Below are 16,558 nucleotides of genomic sequence, written 5' to 3' on the forward strand. Positions count from 1 at the left end.
ACGAATAAAGTTGAAGGCACCTCCGCATTTTGCGGGCTGCGCGCTCTTGCACCGGCAAACAATGATGCCGGTCATGTGACAATGTACCCATATGGTTTTTTGGGTCCAGTGTGTCCAGCGGTCCTTTTGGTCGTTTACTACAATACACAGACGACCGACTTTAACACCTTCCTCCTTTCTTTGCACTTCACTTTGTCTCTACACATTCCCACATTTCGCATACGAGTACTTGTCACCTCTCCTTGTCCTTTCATGAGAAACTCTGCCCCTCTCCCTTCCTCTTCCGCCTCCACTCAAGAACGCAACCACCGCCACCAAAATCATAACCAGTCAGCTAGTAACAACAATAACACCTTCAGCAACAGTAACAGCAACAGCAGCAGCAACAACAACACTATCGAGCATGTGAGCTCTCCCGATACTACCAGGCGCCGGGCGTCGTTGAAATCGCTGCATCAGAATGGCGGCTCTGGTTCTTCTGTCGGCACTCCCGTAGCGCAGGGCCAGGACAAGGTCGTCGACCTTAACCAATCGTCTTCCCCATTGCCCTTCCAGCCCTATGTGCTACCAACACAGCTTTCACAGAGATTCAACCACGATTCCGACAGTGAGCACGATTCGAATGACGATGATCAAGAGGACAGTGATCGTACCGAGGGTGAAATGAGTTCTGCGGCGATCAAGGCCACTGGTAGACCCAAGGCTCTTAACAAGCGTCCTGCTGCGTCTGGTAAGTTTACTTGGCTAACTGAATTAATGAGACTAGCAACTGCTTCGGTACTATCATGTAGTGTTTGTTTTTCATCGTTGCAGAAGGCGAGAAGTCGATCTTGAACACCTGAAAACCATTATGCAAATGAAGTCATTCGATTCATTTAGTCTGATCTGTTGCCAATTTATTCTGCTATGAAAAACTTATTCGTGTCCGCAGTGTGTGCACGTACCAGACAGAGCCCGCAGATGCGTGGGGGATCAGCGCGGCATTACGGACATAAATGCTAGTGGTGGCAATGTATTTAAACAACCTGCATTTGCAATCCCTCTTTGGACATGCCATTGAATAGACCACAGGCATGACCGATGCAAGCAGCGGGTGTATCTGGAGGAGGAGGATGTGGAGTTGACCTTCACGGGATACCGATTCCGCCAGACTCGCCTTTATCTTTACTACCTGCTCTGTGTTCTCTCCGGAGGCATTGTCTTCTTGCTCGGAAGGTGGATGCCCCAGCGGTATATTGCCTTTGTTGCCCGAAAATGCGAGATGAGCAAAGCAGAGTGCATCGTTGTTCAGGTTTGTCTTTTGATCTATAAATTGAAGTAATGCCCGCAGTAACACGCAGTACACATGTTTGTGCTATCTGCGTCGCAATGGATCATAGACCAATGCTAAAATACATGTGCTAACCTAATTGAAAAAAAAAATGGCATTTTAGAACGAATGGGGCCAAATGACCATGGAACCTGTTTTCACAAAGTACTATGGTGGTCCCATCGATTCAGTCTTCAGTTCAGAGCAGATGGAGGAGCAAGTCGACGGTGACGATGACAGCTATGATGAAACAGTTGTACGTTGCTTCGCTTCTTTTCAATTTTGTTCTTTGGCACCTCGAGAGCGGTTTTTGCTAACGTTCGTGGGTCTTCTTCTTCACTGCGCAGACAACAGGTATGCTGCACGACATGCGATACTTCGACTACCAGTACATACGATTTATCTACAATCCTACGGTACGGTTATTCATGCAAAACTCGCAATGGAAGGACCCTGATTGGTCACGCGCCGCTAATTGTGGGCGTGGAATCGGTCGCGAGACGTACCAGGAGAGAACCATGGTTTTTGGGCAGAATATCATCGATGTTCAGGAGAAGACTGTTGGACAGCTTCTCGTGCAGGAAGTCTTGCATCCATTCTACGTGTTCCAAGTGTTTTCCATGGCTCTTTGGTTCGCGGACGATTATTACTACTATGCGGCTTGCATCTTTGTCATTTCGACCGTCTCCGTAGTCACTGAGCTGGTGGAGACTAAGAAGACTATGCGGAGGATGCGTAACATGTCGCGATTCACTTGCAACGCAAAGGTATTTCGCTCTGGCAGATGTAAGTGCAGTTGTTTGTTTATCTGTGCAGTAACCAGGCATCTCATCTTATGCAGCATTGTTAATCAATGACAATTTCATGGTTTTTTAGGGCGATATATTGGATCAGAAGAACTTGTACCTGGAGATGTCTTTGAGGTCACGGACTCTGATTTGGCTGTCTTTCCTTGCGATGCCGTTTTATTATCAGGAGACTGTATTGTGAACGAGAGCATGCTGACAGGAGAATCTGTGCCAGTGTCAAAGATCCCTGTTACGGATATCGCCCTACGGGAACTGGATTTATCGCTTTCAAATATTCCTGCAGAAATCGCTCGCCATTTCTTGTTTTCGGGAACCAAGATTGTGCGTGCGAGACCAGGAGCACCCCATCAATCAGGACCAGCAAGCGTGGAAGACGATGAATACGGCACCAGTGCTCCACCACGAGGCTTGGCCATGGTCGTAAGAATCGGGTTCAACACAACAAAAGGAACTTTGATTCGCTCCATGCTCTTCCCAAAGCCCAATGATTTCCAATTTTACCGCGACTCTTTCCGGTTCATTGGAATCCTTGCCTTGATCGCCTGCGCCGGTTTCCTTATTTCGACCGTCAACTTTGTGCGCATGGGCGTACCTTTCAGGATGATGATCGTTAAGGCTCTAGATTTGATCACCATTGTCGTGCCGCCAGCCTTGCCCGCTACCATGTCGATCGGCACCAGCTTTGCAATCGCACGACTGAAGCGTTCCAACATCTTTTGTATCAGTCCAACGAGAGTCAACATTGGTGGCAAAATCAGCTGCATGTGCTTTGACAAGACTGGAACACTTACTGAGGATGGTCTCGATGTCCTCGGGGTACAATGTGCTGATAGCGCGACTGGAAAGTTTGGAGAGATGCTGGAAAGTGCGGATGCGATGCAGAATGCATCCGAGACCATCCTGGAGAAGAGTATGCCGTTGCTCTTTGCCATGGCAACTTGCCACTCTGTCAAGTCAGTCAACGGCGAGTTGATCGGCGATCCGTTGGATCTCAAGATGTTCGACTTTACTCATTGGGTCCTGGACGAAGGTGGTTTGGGAGCTAGGATTACTAATATTTCGGAGTCATTGCAGAACGGGAGCAAAGGCGACATGGGCGGTATCGTTTCGACAGTCGTTCGACCCCCTGGTGGGAAACAGTTCAACCTCGAGGATATGATCGCCAACCATAGCACTCATGAGATGACTGAGGCTGTAAGACACTCACTATGCTACAGAGGTGCACATCCACTAATTTTCAGTTTTGGTTCTAATATGCACTTTGTCTCTCTTTATTACTTTCTCGCCTGATAGAACACATTCCTGGAACTAGGCATCATCCGCTGCTTTGAATTTGTTTCTTCGTTGCGCCGAATGAGCGTTATCGTGAAACGGCTCCACAGGCCAGGCATGGAAATTTTTGTGAAAGGAGCACCTGAGGTCATGACCGACATCTGCTTGAAGGAATCGCTGCCCCTGGATTATACGGAGCGTCTTGCATACTATACACACCATGGGTACCGTGTCATTGCATGCGCGTACAAGTTGGTGACGAACCTGAACTTTGTACGCGCTCAACGAGTGAAAAGGGAGCAAGTGGAATCCGACTTGACATTCCTGGGATTCATTGTCTTTGAGAACAAACTTAAGCCGACAACCGCGCCCATCGTGGCAACCTTAGGCAATGCTCGCATCCGCCAGGTTATGTGCACTGGAGACAACGTCCTGACCGCCATCAGTGTGTCCAGGGAGTGCGGGTTGATCAACAAAGTGCGGGAGGTATATACGCCTCGTTTTATATCCGGGGACTCGATGACAGAAACCGCTCAGATTGTATGGGAAAACACCGATAACGAGCGCATGACATTGGATCCAATAACGCTCAAGGTAAGGCGTTTACTATGGACCCATACGATTGATTTGTGTGTATGGAGCGGATAGCATTGCTAATGTGAATATGTCATTTTTTAGCCATCCACATCCTTGTCAGACGATTCGACCAATGGTCCAGAGTTCCCGCGATATAGCCAAATGATGAATGACTATGTGCTTGCCGTTACAGGAGACTGCTTCCGCTGGATGGTCGATTATGCTCCTACTTCGACGTTGAACCGGATGCTGGTCAAGGGACAGATCTTTGCGCGCATGTCTCCGGATGAGAAGCACGAGTTGGTGGAACATCTCCAAGGAATTGGGTACTGTGTGGGCTTCTGCGGCGATGGAGCAAATGACTGTGGTGCTCTCAAGGCAGCCGATGTCGGCATCAGTTTGAGCGAGGCAGAGGCGTCTGTTGCTGCCCCATTCACCAGCCGATCCAACGATATCGGATGCGTTGTTAAGGTTATTCAGTACGTAAGCCCACGTTTTCTTTTGTTGATTGATCGCATCGCGCTATATTCAAGTTTTAATCATTGTCTGTTCATATTCTTATTTGGCTGTCATAGGGAAGGCCGAGCTGCTTTGGTGACCAGCTTCAGCTGCTTCAAGTACATGGCTCTGTACAGTATTATTCAGTTCACGACTGTCAGTTTCCTGTACGCGTTTGCCTCAAACCTGGGAGATTTCCAGTTCCTGTACATCGACCTTGTCCTCATTCTACCCACAGCCGTCTTTATGGGTCGCACGGAGGCCTATCCTGTTTTGAGCCCCAAGCGTCCGACTGCGAACCTGGTCTCCAAAAAGGTCTTGACGTCCTTGATCGGCCAGATTCTGATTCAGTCGTTGTTTCAAGGGGCCATGTTCCTGATTGTGCGCCGGCAGCCTTGGTACATTCCACCGGACTATGATAGCGAGGAGAAGAACATTGAGTGCTATGAAAATACGGTCCTGTTTCTGCTGTCGTGCTTCCAGTACTTGTTGGTTGCCATTGTCTTTAGTGTTGGGCCACCCTACCGCAGGCCTATGGCTTCTAATCGTAAGGGGCACTTTACGGATAGCTTTTGGTCAATTGTGCTGTATTTTCTTGCCTAGTTATTAACGCTATTCATGGTCGTTGTGTATTCTATAGGTCCATTCGTCCTCATTACCGTCGGATTGGTTCTCATATCGGTGATCATGGTGCTCTTCCCGACCCAGTGGATCGCTGACGTGATGCAGCTTGTCCATATACCCTTTAGCTTCCGGGTATTTATTCTGATTTTGGCAGGAATTGACCTTGGAATCTCTCTCGTGTGCGAATCGCATCTATTTCCAATCATTGCCCGCTGGATCGGGGAGTGGTTGAGTTCTCGGAAGGCCCACAAGGAGCAACAGCACTGGCATCAGCAGCAGGTGTATGAGCCTCCACCACAGCAGCATATTCAGCAGAATGTTGGGTATGGAAGCCAGGATGTGACAGACCCTGCAGTCGTCCAGGGCAACGCGCATGATGGTTCAGTAGCCGTGGCGGTGGATCTGTATGGAAGGGCTCCTGATGAGGGATCTGGGACCAATATTTCTGGCGCCAACAAGAACCTGGCCAAGAAAACGAGTATTAAGATCTACAAGATGGTTGAGGACGAGATGATGGAGCTATAGACGGGCACTATAATAGATAGTCTAGACGCGTTTAAATAAGATTATATAAGGCTGTATGGAGACCAAATGAGGGCAGACTTTTTGCATGTGTCGAAGTGAAGATTTGCGCTGTGCAGTCTCAAATTTATTATCCTACAAACAGCTCCACGCTGCAGTAGGTGGTCAGGCATTGTGATCAGGTATTTGTGCGCTTTATGTTTATTGCTGTTTAAGTAGGACTTGAGAAGGAGGAGTGGGGGGGGAGAAGTTTCTAAAACGAAGTGGTCCCACTTGGGAAAGGATGCAGTTTTTTTTTCTTTTCTTGGTGTAACCCTCATTATTATTGTTTTAAAGTTTGTAATCAGATTGCCAAACAAAGGACTAACGGTCGACTGCCGCCCTCTCAAAGAAGCAGTGCGCCGGCCGAGAAGATAGCTCCGAACATGGCGGTGAAGACCGAGTACTTTGCTGCAGCAGACAAGATGCCGGCACTCTTTCCATCCGTGCTGGTCGTCGATGGTGCCGCACCGTTTGTAAAGTCCGCTCCGCACTTGAGCTGAACTTCGGACTGGACGACCTTTGCCCAGTTCAAGACCTGGGGCCTCAGCGAACTCTGGTTCTGTGCGATGTAATTGTTCAGCGGATTGATCATCGCCTTGTTACAGGGGGTGCAGAGCAGGTCCTTGGGCATGCTGTCGACATACTGCTTCAGAACCGTGGCGTTCGAGAAGATCTTGAGTCCAAGTGGGGAGGGATGCTGGGCCAAATAGGCTGTCATGGATTCCGCCAGGACAGTGATGCAGAAAGTTCCGTTGTTGGGGGTCTGGACGCGCTGGCACACACCCTCGCGGAAGGGGACATAGAGAGTGGCGGCACCGTAGACGAGGTCCGCTGTGGTGGGGTCCGAGGTGTTGACGCAGTTCTGGGCAGCAGTGTTCTCGACGAGGGTGATGGTCGTTGAGGAGCAGACTGGGTAGGAGCAGACGGCAGCGGCGGTGTCGTTGACGAGCTTTGGGGTGATGGGGCCCGACACCAGCAGCGTGAGCTGTGCCATGGGAACACAGGTAGTGAGGCTAGGGTTGGAGAGGAGACCAGCGAGTCCGACAAGGCATTGGTCCGCGACGTCGGCATGTGTGAAGGAGGGGACGAGGACGGTGCCGAGCACAAGGGCTATTGTCGAGGCAAGGAATGTTGACTTCATTATGGAATGGGGAATCAGAAGTGGAGGATGAGAATGAGGATGAGGATGAGAAAGGAGGTGAGGACGAGGATAAAAGAGAAAGAATGGTGGCAAGAAGAGATAATTTATGCTTGGCCAACTCTCTGCTTCTCGCCCCAAAAGGGCTCTCTCGCGTCTCCCTCGCGTAAGAGCACTTGCGAGCGGAGCATGAGCAGCTTAAAGTGGTACCTGGGACCCCTGCCCTGAATCCCTCCACATCCACGTGCAATTGATCCAGGTACATTTGATGCCTGAAATGTAAACCCTTCGCCATTTGCGTCATTGGATGCGGTCTCATTGGCCCCCCCCCGTTTGATAACGTCTGTGCGCGTCCTCCAAGGACCATCCTTGCTGTCTCGTGTTCTCAATTGCTGCTGACAAAAAGGGAGCTAATAGCTCTATGAGATAATGTCATACGGACTGAATGCAATAGATGTGAGGTCCCATACCCAGCACGCGTCAACGCGTCAATGCACCGACGCGTCGATACGTCCAGGCTCATCAAATGGTAGTGTGCACCGTTCATTACTAGTCTATGCCTTCCAACAACAATAACAACAACAACAACAACAGTAATTTAGCTTGACAATTAGGGTGAGTCAGAATAAAAGGGTAAGAATATTAGCTGCTGCGCTAAGGGTCCGCACCGATTTAAAAGTGAGCTCGGGGCCGAGCTTTGTTAAACAAACGGACTCTACCCTGGTATGAGGAATGAAGTACATGCAATATAGTCAGCCTCCGGCCTAAAAAACAAAACACAAGGTGTGCTTTGTCCTCCCAAACATCGCCTCATAAATCCCTGCTCAGTGGTCTCCTGATATCTAACCATAGTCTGTCCTGAGGATCTTTTGATCTTCGTTGGATGTTCAGTTTAATAAATAATAAATATGGAGCTGCAGGACGAGGCCACCTCTTTTTTTTTGGCCGTGTAACCATCCGCCATTAAACATTAGTCTGATAAGCACACATCAGGCCATGGGTGATTTGGCACCACAAATCTGTTTTTCAAACTCGTGAAAATCCTTTCCCTTGTAGCCCTTTTTTTTTTTTTTCGAAGGAATTGATACCAAAAGCAATTTTCAATCGAAATGCTTGGTCGTCAACAAATTAGTGGAAGGCGTAGTAATATTGTTCATTGGTCATGACCTTGAGAGCAGCAACACTCTCCTTCTCGGTCAAGGCCGAGTTGTCATCGGGCGATGCAGTCGTAGTTTGGGTGTCGAGAAAGTCCGTCGGAGTCATTAACGACACTATCGTTTTTGCAGTGATTGTGTTGCGCGGAATTGGGTATCCGTTTGAAAAGACCTAGCGATTTGAGTGCACAGTCATTTTTTTCCTTCTTTATTTATTTTTTTGACGATCGTGCTGCTCCTGGGTGTCTTCAGGACGGTGATTTTTTAACGCGCTATACGGGAGTTTCCATCAGGCAGGAACAGCCTCTCTCCGGCGGACGTCGACTTGTGAGAGGATTTCATTGAGCAACGATCTCATTGATCTACTTTAAAAGGAGAAATTCTTCAATGCCAAAAAAGAGTCCAGAAAAAAGTGCGCGTCGACTACTTTTATTTTTTTTTTCAGTGCCATTTATTTTTCATACCGCATTATTCAAAACTTCTATTGACCAAGGTCGCGTGGGATCGAGAGACTATGGATGAAGCCCATAATAGCAATCATACCAATAAGGAAAAAGACGAAAAAGTAATTGAATGGGAAGCTCAGCTTGTTCGACAGCGACCAGGCCCAGAGAATTCCGCCCAAGGCGGGCCCGAATGCGCGCATGAACGAGGCCGACGTTTGCCCGATGCCATTGATGGTGCCGAGCAGATGAGGCGGCGACGAATTCGTGATCTAGTGGATGAAAAAGACAAGGCGGATCATGATACGTCAGGAAATGTAAAGCCGAGGGGAAAACGCGTCTATCTCTCTGAACAATAAATGCATCGGTATGGAAAAATAACATAAAAAAATGCCTCTTCACTTTACCATGACCATAATGGACGTGTATGAAAAGACGCTGCAAAAATACTTGAAGACTAGGACGGTCAGGACTAAATATCGCACGCGCGGGATCTGTCCGCCAGTCTCCGTATCCTCCTCGTCTACTGCAAAGGCGCGAATCATCGGGAGGGAGAGATAGACACAGACATACATAAGCTGTGCACATCGGAAGAGCCACACTGCTGAAAATCGCCGCTCCAGCTTGGGGTAGACCACAAACTGTAGGAACAGCTGCACGAGACCCATGCAGGCAAGACTGGTCGATAGCTGAATTGCATCCCAGCCCAATCCATGGGATGCCAAGGGCGTAACCGTATATAGAGTGTAGACCTCTTCGAAGATGATCGTGTGCAGCGCTAGCATTGCGTAGGCGACAATGGTCGTAATCGAGAGCGGAGATAATCCAGTATCGGACTGGACGACAAACAACTGGACAGGCTGATTTGGGTCTTTGTTTTCGGGATCCGGCGGCAGGACAAAGACCTGGGATGGTGCGACGGACATTCTATTCCGCCTTCCAGATTCAGGGTCATCGTGGTCGTCCATCATGTATCCATATAGGCTGAGGGATGTTGCGTCCGCAGGGATCGTGGTCACCCCTTGCGAGTTCATTAGGAACGGATCTGCACCCGAGAATATTCCGCCAGATGAAAGTGGCCGAGACGCATAGAATGACGAGTATCTGGAGCCGATCGATCGCTCGACATAATTACGGCCCATGGCGTCGATAACGGATACTGAAAGGCGTCTTTCGGGGATATTGCTCGTTCTTGTTGGGTTCACTCTCCGTGAGAGTGTCGACCTTGCAGAGATAGATGTATAAGTATCTGGGATGTGCTGCGATAAGCCATTGTCTCTTGTATCCAAGGCCAAGGTCATCATGGATCCGTATTGCGATCGACCTAGGTTACGACGCTTCCCGGATTTGACCTGCTGCGGCTGTGACATACTTGGAGTCATCATGAACGATTGGCGCTCGAGATCGACATCAGTGGACGCTGTGGCTGTGGCATCAGCATTAGTACCAGTGGGTTTAGCAAGCTGAGAATATTGATTTGTACCGGAGGGGCCCTCTTCCATTTCTTGGTCGTCGTTTTGGTAGCTGTCTGAATAAACATCATCCTCCTGAAGTTGCGCTTCCTCCTCAGCAGTATTTTTTCTGCCCTTGGTTTCTTCCAGGAAAAAATAGCCGACTATGAACCCGACCACGCTACCCATGGCAGCAACAAAGCATGGGAGAAAGTAAGGGTATTCGATAAAGAACGCCCAGTTGCCAAAGATATCAGGAAATGTCTTTGCAGGATTGGCGAGATATCCTCCCAAGACCGGTCCTATTGACGATGCAATGGATGAAAGGCGTTATAGTCTATCATTTGGCAACAGCTCATACCAACGATCTCGTCCCCGCTGAACCTGCTTTTCATACCAACAATCTAACATTGAATGAATGAAGCGATGAGAGCCGCGGTTAGTCATAGATTGCCTTGCGGACGGAATATTGGCAACAAAGACCCTCTGTTCCCTACCATTCCAATGCCCCATGCAAAACCAAAGATGCTAAAGGCCTGCGATTGATTTGTATGGTCCGCAATCTCACCAAGCATCGATTTGGCTACGCCAACGTTTCCTATGAAGATACATGGAGCCGGTAAGAAGACAATCCAATGCAATTTGTCCTTTGTGCAGGAAGACTGTAATGTGCGCAGAAGAATTTACCATTGAGGAGACCGCACATGGATCGACTGATGATGGCCCAGGCCAGACTCTTGCTCAGCCCGAAAAAGATACATGCAATGGTCGACCCACATAGGCCGAAGAGAAGGATGGGCCGTCTGCCATATCTGTCGGACATGTAGCCCCAGAAGATGGAGGTACAGAACTGCGCAAAGAAGAAGGACGACGCTGTATGTGAGATAGTAAAGGCAGTATGGATTAGCACTACTATGGATCTACGGCTGAGTATTGCGCCAGGTTGCCACTGGTTGTGCCTACCGATCAAGCCGCAGAAGAAGCCGATCTCGTCCTCATTATCGGTGAGATGAAAGTCCCTGAATATGGTACGGAAGTGACGCGTAGTTAGCGCTTTTTCATTTTCTTTCTTTCTTTCTTTCTTTCTTTTTTTTTCTTTCTTTCGCGGATAGGCGGTATACGACGCAGGATATAGAGAACACTATGGGTGCAGAGAACAGTATTCTTACCGGACCTAGAAGGCGAGCATGCATATAGGGAAGGGCAAAAAGGGCACGTTTAGTCACAGGGTCAGCTTTTGGTGAGAGTAGCAAAGGGGTGAGTCATTTGCAACACAAAGAGAATCCACAGCAAATGCAACGGACACGACAAAGGGACGAGCTACATCGCGGACATGTGTGGAAATCGCGTGCAGTAGTGTCCGTGCGTAGGGCAGAGGCATAGGCGGTGGTTCCCATTTCAGGAAACCATTCGTGCTTCCCACGCCTGGCTTTCAAGGTCAACATACCATAAAGTACACAAAGGGGAACAGGATCGTCGAGGTCAGGGGGTCCGAGAAGATGACAATGCTCAGCACGAAGAGAGGGACCCTGGGCAAAGGGGTCGGCGTAGGCTTCTGAGGGGTCAACAGCATCGACCTCTCATCATGACGATCCCCATCCATATCCTCACCATGCAGGCCATCGTTACTGTAGTTATTGTACGGTCCAGCATTCGACTGTGGCCTCTGGTTTGCAGAATATGGCCCATAGTCGTCCAGATCCTCCAGCCGCTCCACGTGAGCGTGTTGATCATTCGATGTCCCCGCATTGTTCTCGTCGTTTGCGGTATATATGGAAGGGTCATGCTGCGATTGAAACCCTTGAGGGTCAGTCTGCGTCGAGTCACCGTCGCCGTTACTCAGGGCCTGTGTCTCTGTAGCAGCTGCGCGATATGAGTAGTCAGGAGTGCTACCTGAAGTATGGTGTCTCTGATGAGAAGAGCCTGGACCTGGCCGAAGTGCTTCCTGGTTGCTAGGCTGGTAATTTGGCTGGAGGTAGATCTGCGCGATTGAGGGCACAGACATCGGGCGGTAGTGCGACCAGGCATAGACATTGGCACTGGCGGGTCGGTCTTGATGGTGTTGTTGTCTGGATGAACTCCGTGAGGGACGGAGGCTGTGAGACGTGGACAGGAGTTCGCTCATGGGACGCTCTTGCGAGGCTGAACGCGAGAGAGAGTAGAACTCTTGCAGTGTAGGATCCATCTTGGAGATTGGCGGTTAAATGGATAATTTCAAGAAGAGAGTGAGAGTGGTGCGGCCATGCAAAGGGGATGGATGGAGATGACTGAGCCAGTTACGAGAAAGAAAAGAGAATGGGCAAGAAGAAAGAAGAAGAAGTAGCGAGAGGAAAGGGAGAGGAAGGAGGAAGTGAAGAGTTCAAAGGATGGGGTGCAGATGGCTATGCGAATGAGACCCTTTTCCGCCCTTTCTTCCCCCTAGTGAGGATGCGTACACAGGAGAGGAGAGGCACCCTGAGAGAAAGAGAGGAGAAAGACTGGTCCTGCACTGCAATGCCGATGGGGCGGGATAGGATGGGATGGGATGGGGTGGCGCAATTGAACACATCCACGCAATGTGTTGAGTGAGGACCCCCCATGGACTCCCCTGCTCCTGCCCAGGCTGTCCTCGACGCGTCAAACCAGATGGCTGAATGTGGAGTGCGCCTGTGTGTCCAAAAACGGAAACTGAGCCTAAACTATATCCTCCTCTGTTTCCCGCCTAACAAAGAAGCAGGAACCTTGGCATCGTTTAGTCTATGTCCTTTCATTTCCCCCCCCACTCTCCACTCCTCCGCTGCGCACACACACACAACCTCCAGTCCAGATTGCCAATGCTGTCCATCGCTGCCCGTTGCACTCCCTCGATCCACGGGGAAACCCTTTAGGCGGAACTCCAATTGCTTGGAAATAACGACCGCACTCCCTGACCCCATCCTCCGGTGGACGCTGTTTCCCATGACGAGGGTCTCACTCTCAATAGCGTCATCGGGGCTCAAATACGAACAAAAAAAAAAGAAGCAAGAAGGAAAAAAGAAAAAAAGAAAAAAGCTTTACAGCTGATCAGCTTGTCAGTCTGGGATGGACGATGAGATGACACCAGTGTTCTCATCTGCTCTCCGCCATGGCCATGGCAGAGGGCGGAAGCGGAGGCGGGATGGCCGCAAATAAGGTCAAGGTTACAAGCCCTCGACAAGGTTTCCGTTTTGACTCAAAAGGCGTGGGATGTATGACCGAGGGCGATGACTCCGTCCGCTCCATGGGATGACTCATGAGCAGCACCGACAAAAACAACAACAACAACAATCTCCCCCCTCGCCTCCTCACTCCTCACTCCTCACTCCCCTCTTTCTTTTTTTATTTTTCTTTTTTTATTTTCGCCACCAAAAGATCACCCCACGCCTGCGCGAATCCTCATTCGAATCAACCAAGGATCAGCATCACCCTTTTCATCCAAAGCACACCAGATCCCTCTCTTCACTCTTCTCCCTCGGACCCTACCGTGCTCCTGACATTCCCCATACTCCCGCCAACCCCGTCGACGCCGCTGAAATGATTGTCGACATCCTCCCCTTTCGGCTGCAGCTTGCCTCGCTCGGAAAGACGGACATCCCGCGATGCACACACCAGCTCATGAAATTGGTCCTCTTCCCCAAAGGGTACGAAGCCGTTGCTTCAAATTGCCTCAGCCTACAACTGGGAACTCTTGATCTTGTCATCCTTCTTCTCAGTCGCTTACATCAGTCCTCGGCCCATTTCTCTTTAGGCCCCGGCACTTTTTCTCATACACAGAAACGGACAAGGAAGTGTCGCTTATCCTCGATGAATCACATATCGGCGGCTTCCCCAAGGGCGCATTGAACGTCTGCAACGTTGTCTGGAGAGCCGTACAGATTGAACCAGGAGAGTCGGGCTTGGGTACGTCTGGCAAACGCGTGGAGTGTATGAACCAAGGTGCCATGACAACTCCATGCGATGTATCTGAACTCTCTTTCTTTATATCCCATGGTCCACAGGGGCGGAGGATGTGGTTTCTCAGGTGTCGAGACCCTTAGCGGACATCAATGTCTCGATCATGTAAGTACTTGAACTCTCCTTGGTTTGTAGTTTTTCTGTAGCAATCTCGACCCTGGACTCATCAGGGCTGCAGCTGCGCGATCAGGACCACACGGGCAGCTTGCGTCTTTGCCTTATTCCAGCGGACGAACGATAGTTGGACGATAGAATACTAGAAAAGCTGCCCGATCTGCTTAATGAAACATATTGTCGCACAAACAAGGCATCTCAGACAACTCTAATTTTCTCGCATGCGTCCATGCAAACCATGTATGCATGTTAGCTATGCACACCAAAGAATTCGATTTGCGTTGCTGACCCCTACTCTATCTGCTGCTGTAACCAATTGACGCTAGGCAAATTTCAACATACGATGCCGACTTCACATTAATGCCCGAGTGCGATCTCCAGAGAGCATTGGAGTGTCTGTCCAGCAAGTTCTCCATCACCAACAACCCATTGGAGGACCTGGGCTTGCAGGTGAGCGATCTAAAGTCATGGGAAGCTTCATATCCAACGAGTCCAAAGGCTATCAGCTCATTGCAGGATGCACTTCTTCTGGACCCAAGTACTCGCGAGAGGCAGGCCAGTCTGAGCGGAGACAGTGGAATTGCCAGCAGTGAATCGAGCAGGCCTAATAGCGATTTAGCCGACGCACAGCAGGATCCGGACCCGTCAGCAATGGCGACATTAACTCTCGGTGATGCCGAACAGAGTGCAGAGGATTGCAGTCGAACCAAAACGACTCGGCACCCATTTAATGCCAATTACCCTCACCGTTTGCATATCACCAGCATGGAGGAGAGCCATGTGGACATGCTTGCTATCAAGCTGCTCGAGTCCCTCTTTTTCGATAACAGGCAAGTTTAGACAATACTCATCATTGTTTTGTGTCCTTTCTTTTCTTTATTCCTTTCGACTCGACTAACGATTTTTCATTTTGCGTTATCTGCAGGATCGATCGGTTCTTCTCATTCACACAAACAGATACCACACTCAGCATCATCATGGACGACGCTACAATGAGTTTGTTTCCGGATCACACACTCAACACACATGCCGGAGACTGGCGGCTAATTGCCATTGGCGACGGACCCCTTGGGTTCAACGAATGTGGGATCGTAAGCGAGTTCTCAAGGCCGCTGAGCGAAAACGGAATCAGCTTATTCTATCTGAGCACGTTCAGCTCGGATTATATTATGGTGAACGACCAGGATTTTGAACAGGCTGTGGCGCGTCTGCATTTAACTGCCCAGACATCCATCGTGGGCGTAACGAGGCCGGATGTTACGTTGGCGTACGACGTCAGGGATGACCGGTCAATACGTTCTTCAGGATCTGGGACGGACAACGAGTCGGATACGGAGTCGGATGTGGACTCGGCGTCTGAGGTTGACCCGGAGGATTACGAGGGGGGTGGAAAGGATGATGATGGCCTCGAGATTGTGTTCGAGGACGACAGCATACGTAAATAGGAAGTTGCATAAACATGTGTACAATAAAATTATCTTAGCACTCCTCATTTATAATCTGAATCCCTCCACCTTGTCCTTGGCCTTTGTATCCGAGTTCTGTAAACTCACCCATGGTGATGATCACATCGACTTTGGCCCGCTTGATCTCGACCTTAAGGGCGGTCTTACGGTCTATGATTACGACATTTGAGAGCAGCGACATTTTTTCCTTCCCGACAAAAGGGTCGAGTTGAGTTGTCACCCGGCAAAATAGGTGTAGATGAGCTGACATGTTTGTCTTGCAATGCGATAGTTTTGGGTGTCGAGAAAGTTTTCGTTGGAGCTATTAATGATGTTATTGTTTTGCAGTGATTGCGTTGCGCGGAATTAGGTATCCGTTTGAAGCGATCCAGCGATTGGGCGCATAAGAAAAGAGTGTAATGCCTCGCGCGTCCAGCAGAAAGTAGAAGCATTCATCGTCTTTTTTTTTTTTTTTTTTATCGGTTGTTCTGCCAGGAGCACATTTCTCTGTGGTAGTTGTCGTAAATAAGCTAAAAATGTCCAAACTTGGGAGACAATGCCTGGACATGAAGCCAATTGCTGCTTCCTCTGTGCAGGACACTGGGCTACCGCTGGAATATGTCACCTTGGATCCCGTCTGCCCTTTTCAGTCACCGCCGACTGCTGATATCAGGGCCTCTGTTGGTAAGCCCCATTTTCAAGGCCGAGTAGTATAGGACAACAAAGGCATCCGATCCAATGTTGCTGTGCATATGTGTCCTCCTTTGAGTAGCGCTTTGTGTTGGATCCGTGGACGAAACTGGAGCATGGATATCGTTGCAGAATGGTCGTGAGTATGGGAGGGTCTCTCTCAGTCTGTCACTGCGGTCGACAGTCGAAAAGAGTGGGGGGAGGATGACGATGGGAAGAGGATTGTCTGCCGCATTTGGAAGAAAATGTTGAGCCTTGGCACTCGACATTTCCAAACAGAGGATGATTTCGACACGTCGGATGCTTGGCAGTCTGTCTGCGCATTATCGTACTCCTCTTTTTCTCCCTTGCACAAACAAAAATATCGATCGTCTACTTCCTCAAGAACACGCGTTGTGGTTACGCAGACATGTTTCGAAATAGAAAAAAATGCTGCACTGCGAACGCAAAGACCGTTGGCATCCGATCATGACAATGGCGCCGTCAAGTTGCGGGGTTCGTCTTAGGTATAAAAGCGTCC

General features: G+C 49.5%; 4 protein-coding genes across 4 annotated transcripts; 2 read left to right on the plus strand and 2 right to left on the minus strand.

The window, feature by feature from the left end:
* Position 1: 1 nt before the first annotated feature.
* Positions 2-5,674, plus strand: BC939DRAFT_443201 (uncharacterized protein). The gene is made up of 9 exons (XM_051554503.1): positions 2-730; positions 1,065-1,291; positions 1,434-1,565; positions 1,657-2,095; positions 2,186-3,312; positions 3,412-3,984; positions 4,069-4,445; positions 4,542-5,011; positions 5,105-5,674. Exons 1-9 carry the CDS (start codon positions 82-84, stop codon positions 5,611-5,613), a joined length of 4,503 nt encoding a protein of 1,500 aa, XP_051414892.1. The 5' UTR covers positions 2-81; the 3' UTR covers positions 5,614-5,674.
* A 126-nt stretch (positions 5,675-5,800) lies between these two features.
* Positions 5,801-6,876, minus strand: BC939DRAFT_443205 (uncharacterized protein). Its single transcript, XM_051554504.1, has one exon. The coding sequence runs from the start codon at positions 6,791-6,793 to the stop codon at positions 5,996-5,998; it is 798 nt and encodes a 265-aa protein (XP_051414893.1). The 5' UTR covers positions 6,794-6,876; the 3' UTR covers positions 5,801-5,995.
* Positions 6,877-8,425: 1,549 nt separating this feature from the next.
* BC939DRAFT_421099 (major facilitator superfamily domain-containing protein) lies at positions 8,426-12,367 on the minus strand (the record flags this gene model as incomplete). Its single annotated transcript, XM_051553084.1, has 7 exons — positions 11,281-12,367; positions 10,802-10,857; positions 10,526-10,711; positions 10,336-10,436; positions 10,236-10,242; positions 8,795-10,140; positions 8,426-8,659 (listed from the first exon to the last, which is right to left on the minus strand). The coding sequence occupies exons 1-7, from the start codon at positions 12,021-12,023 to the stop codon at positions 8,426-8,428; spliced, it is 2,673 nt and encodes an 890-aa protein (XP_051414894.1). The 5' UTR covers positions 12,024-12,367.
* A 452-nt stretch (positions 12,368-12,819) lies between these two features.
* Positions 12,820-15,387, plus strand: BC939DRAFT_443210 (ACT domain-containing protein). The gene is made up of 5 exons (XM_051554505.1): positions 12,820-13,476; positions 13,584-13,735; positions 13,834-13,894; positions 14,230-14,733; positions 14,829-15,387. Exons 1-5 carry the CDS (start codon positions 13,082-13,084, stop codon positions 15,346-15,348), a joined length of 1,632 nt encoding a protein of 543 aa, XP_051414895.1. The 5' UTR covers positions 12,820-13,081; the 3' UTR covers positions 15,349-15,387.
* Positions 15,388-16,558: the final 1,171 nt, after the last annotated feature.

The sequence above is a fragment of the Gamsiella multidivaricata genome, assembly GCF_025024155.1.
Source record: "Gamsiella multidivaricata strain RSA 2152 chromosome Unknown BC939scaffold_14, whole genome shotgun sequence".
Classification (NCBI taxonomy): Eukaryota; Fungi; Mortierellomycota; class Mortierellomycetes; order Mortierellales; family Mortierellaceae; genus Gamsiella; species Gamsiella multidivaricata.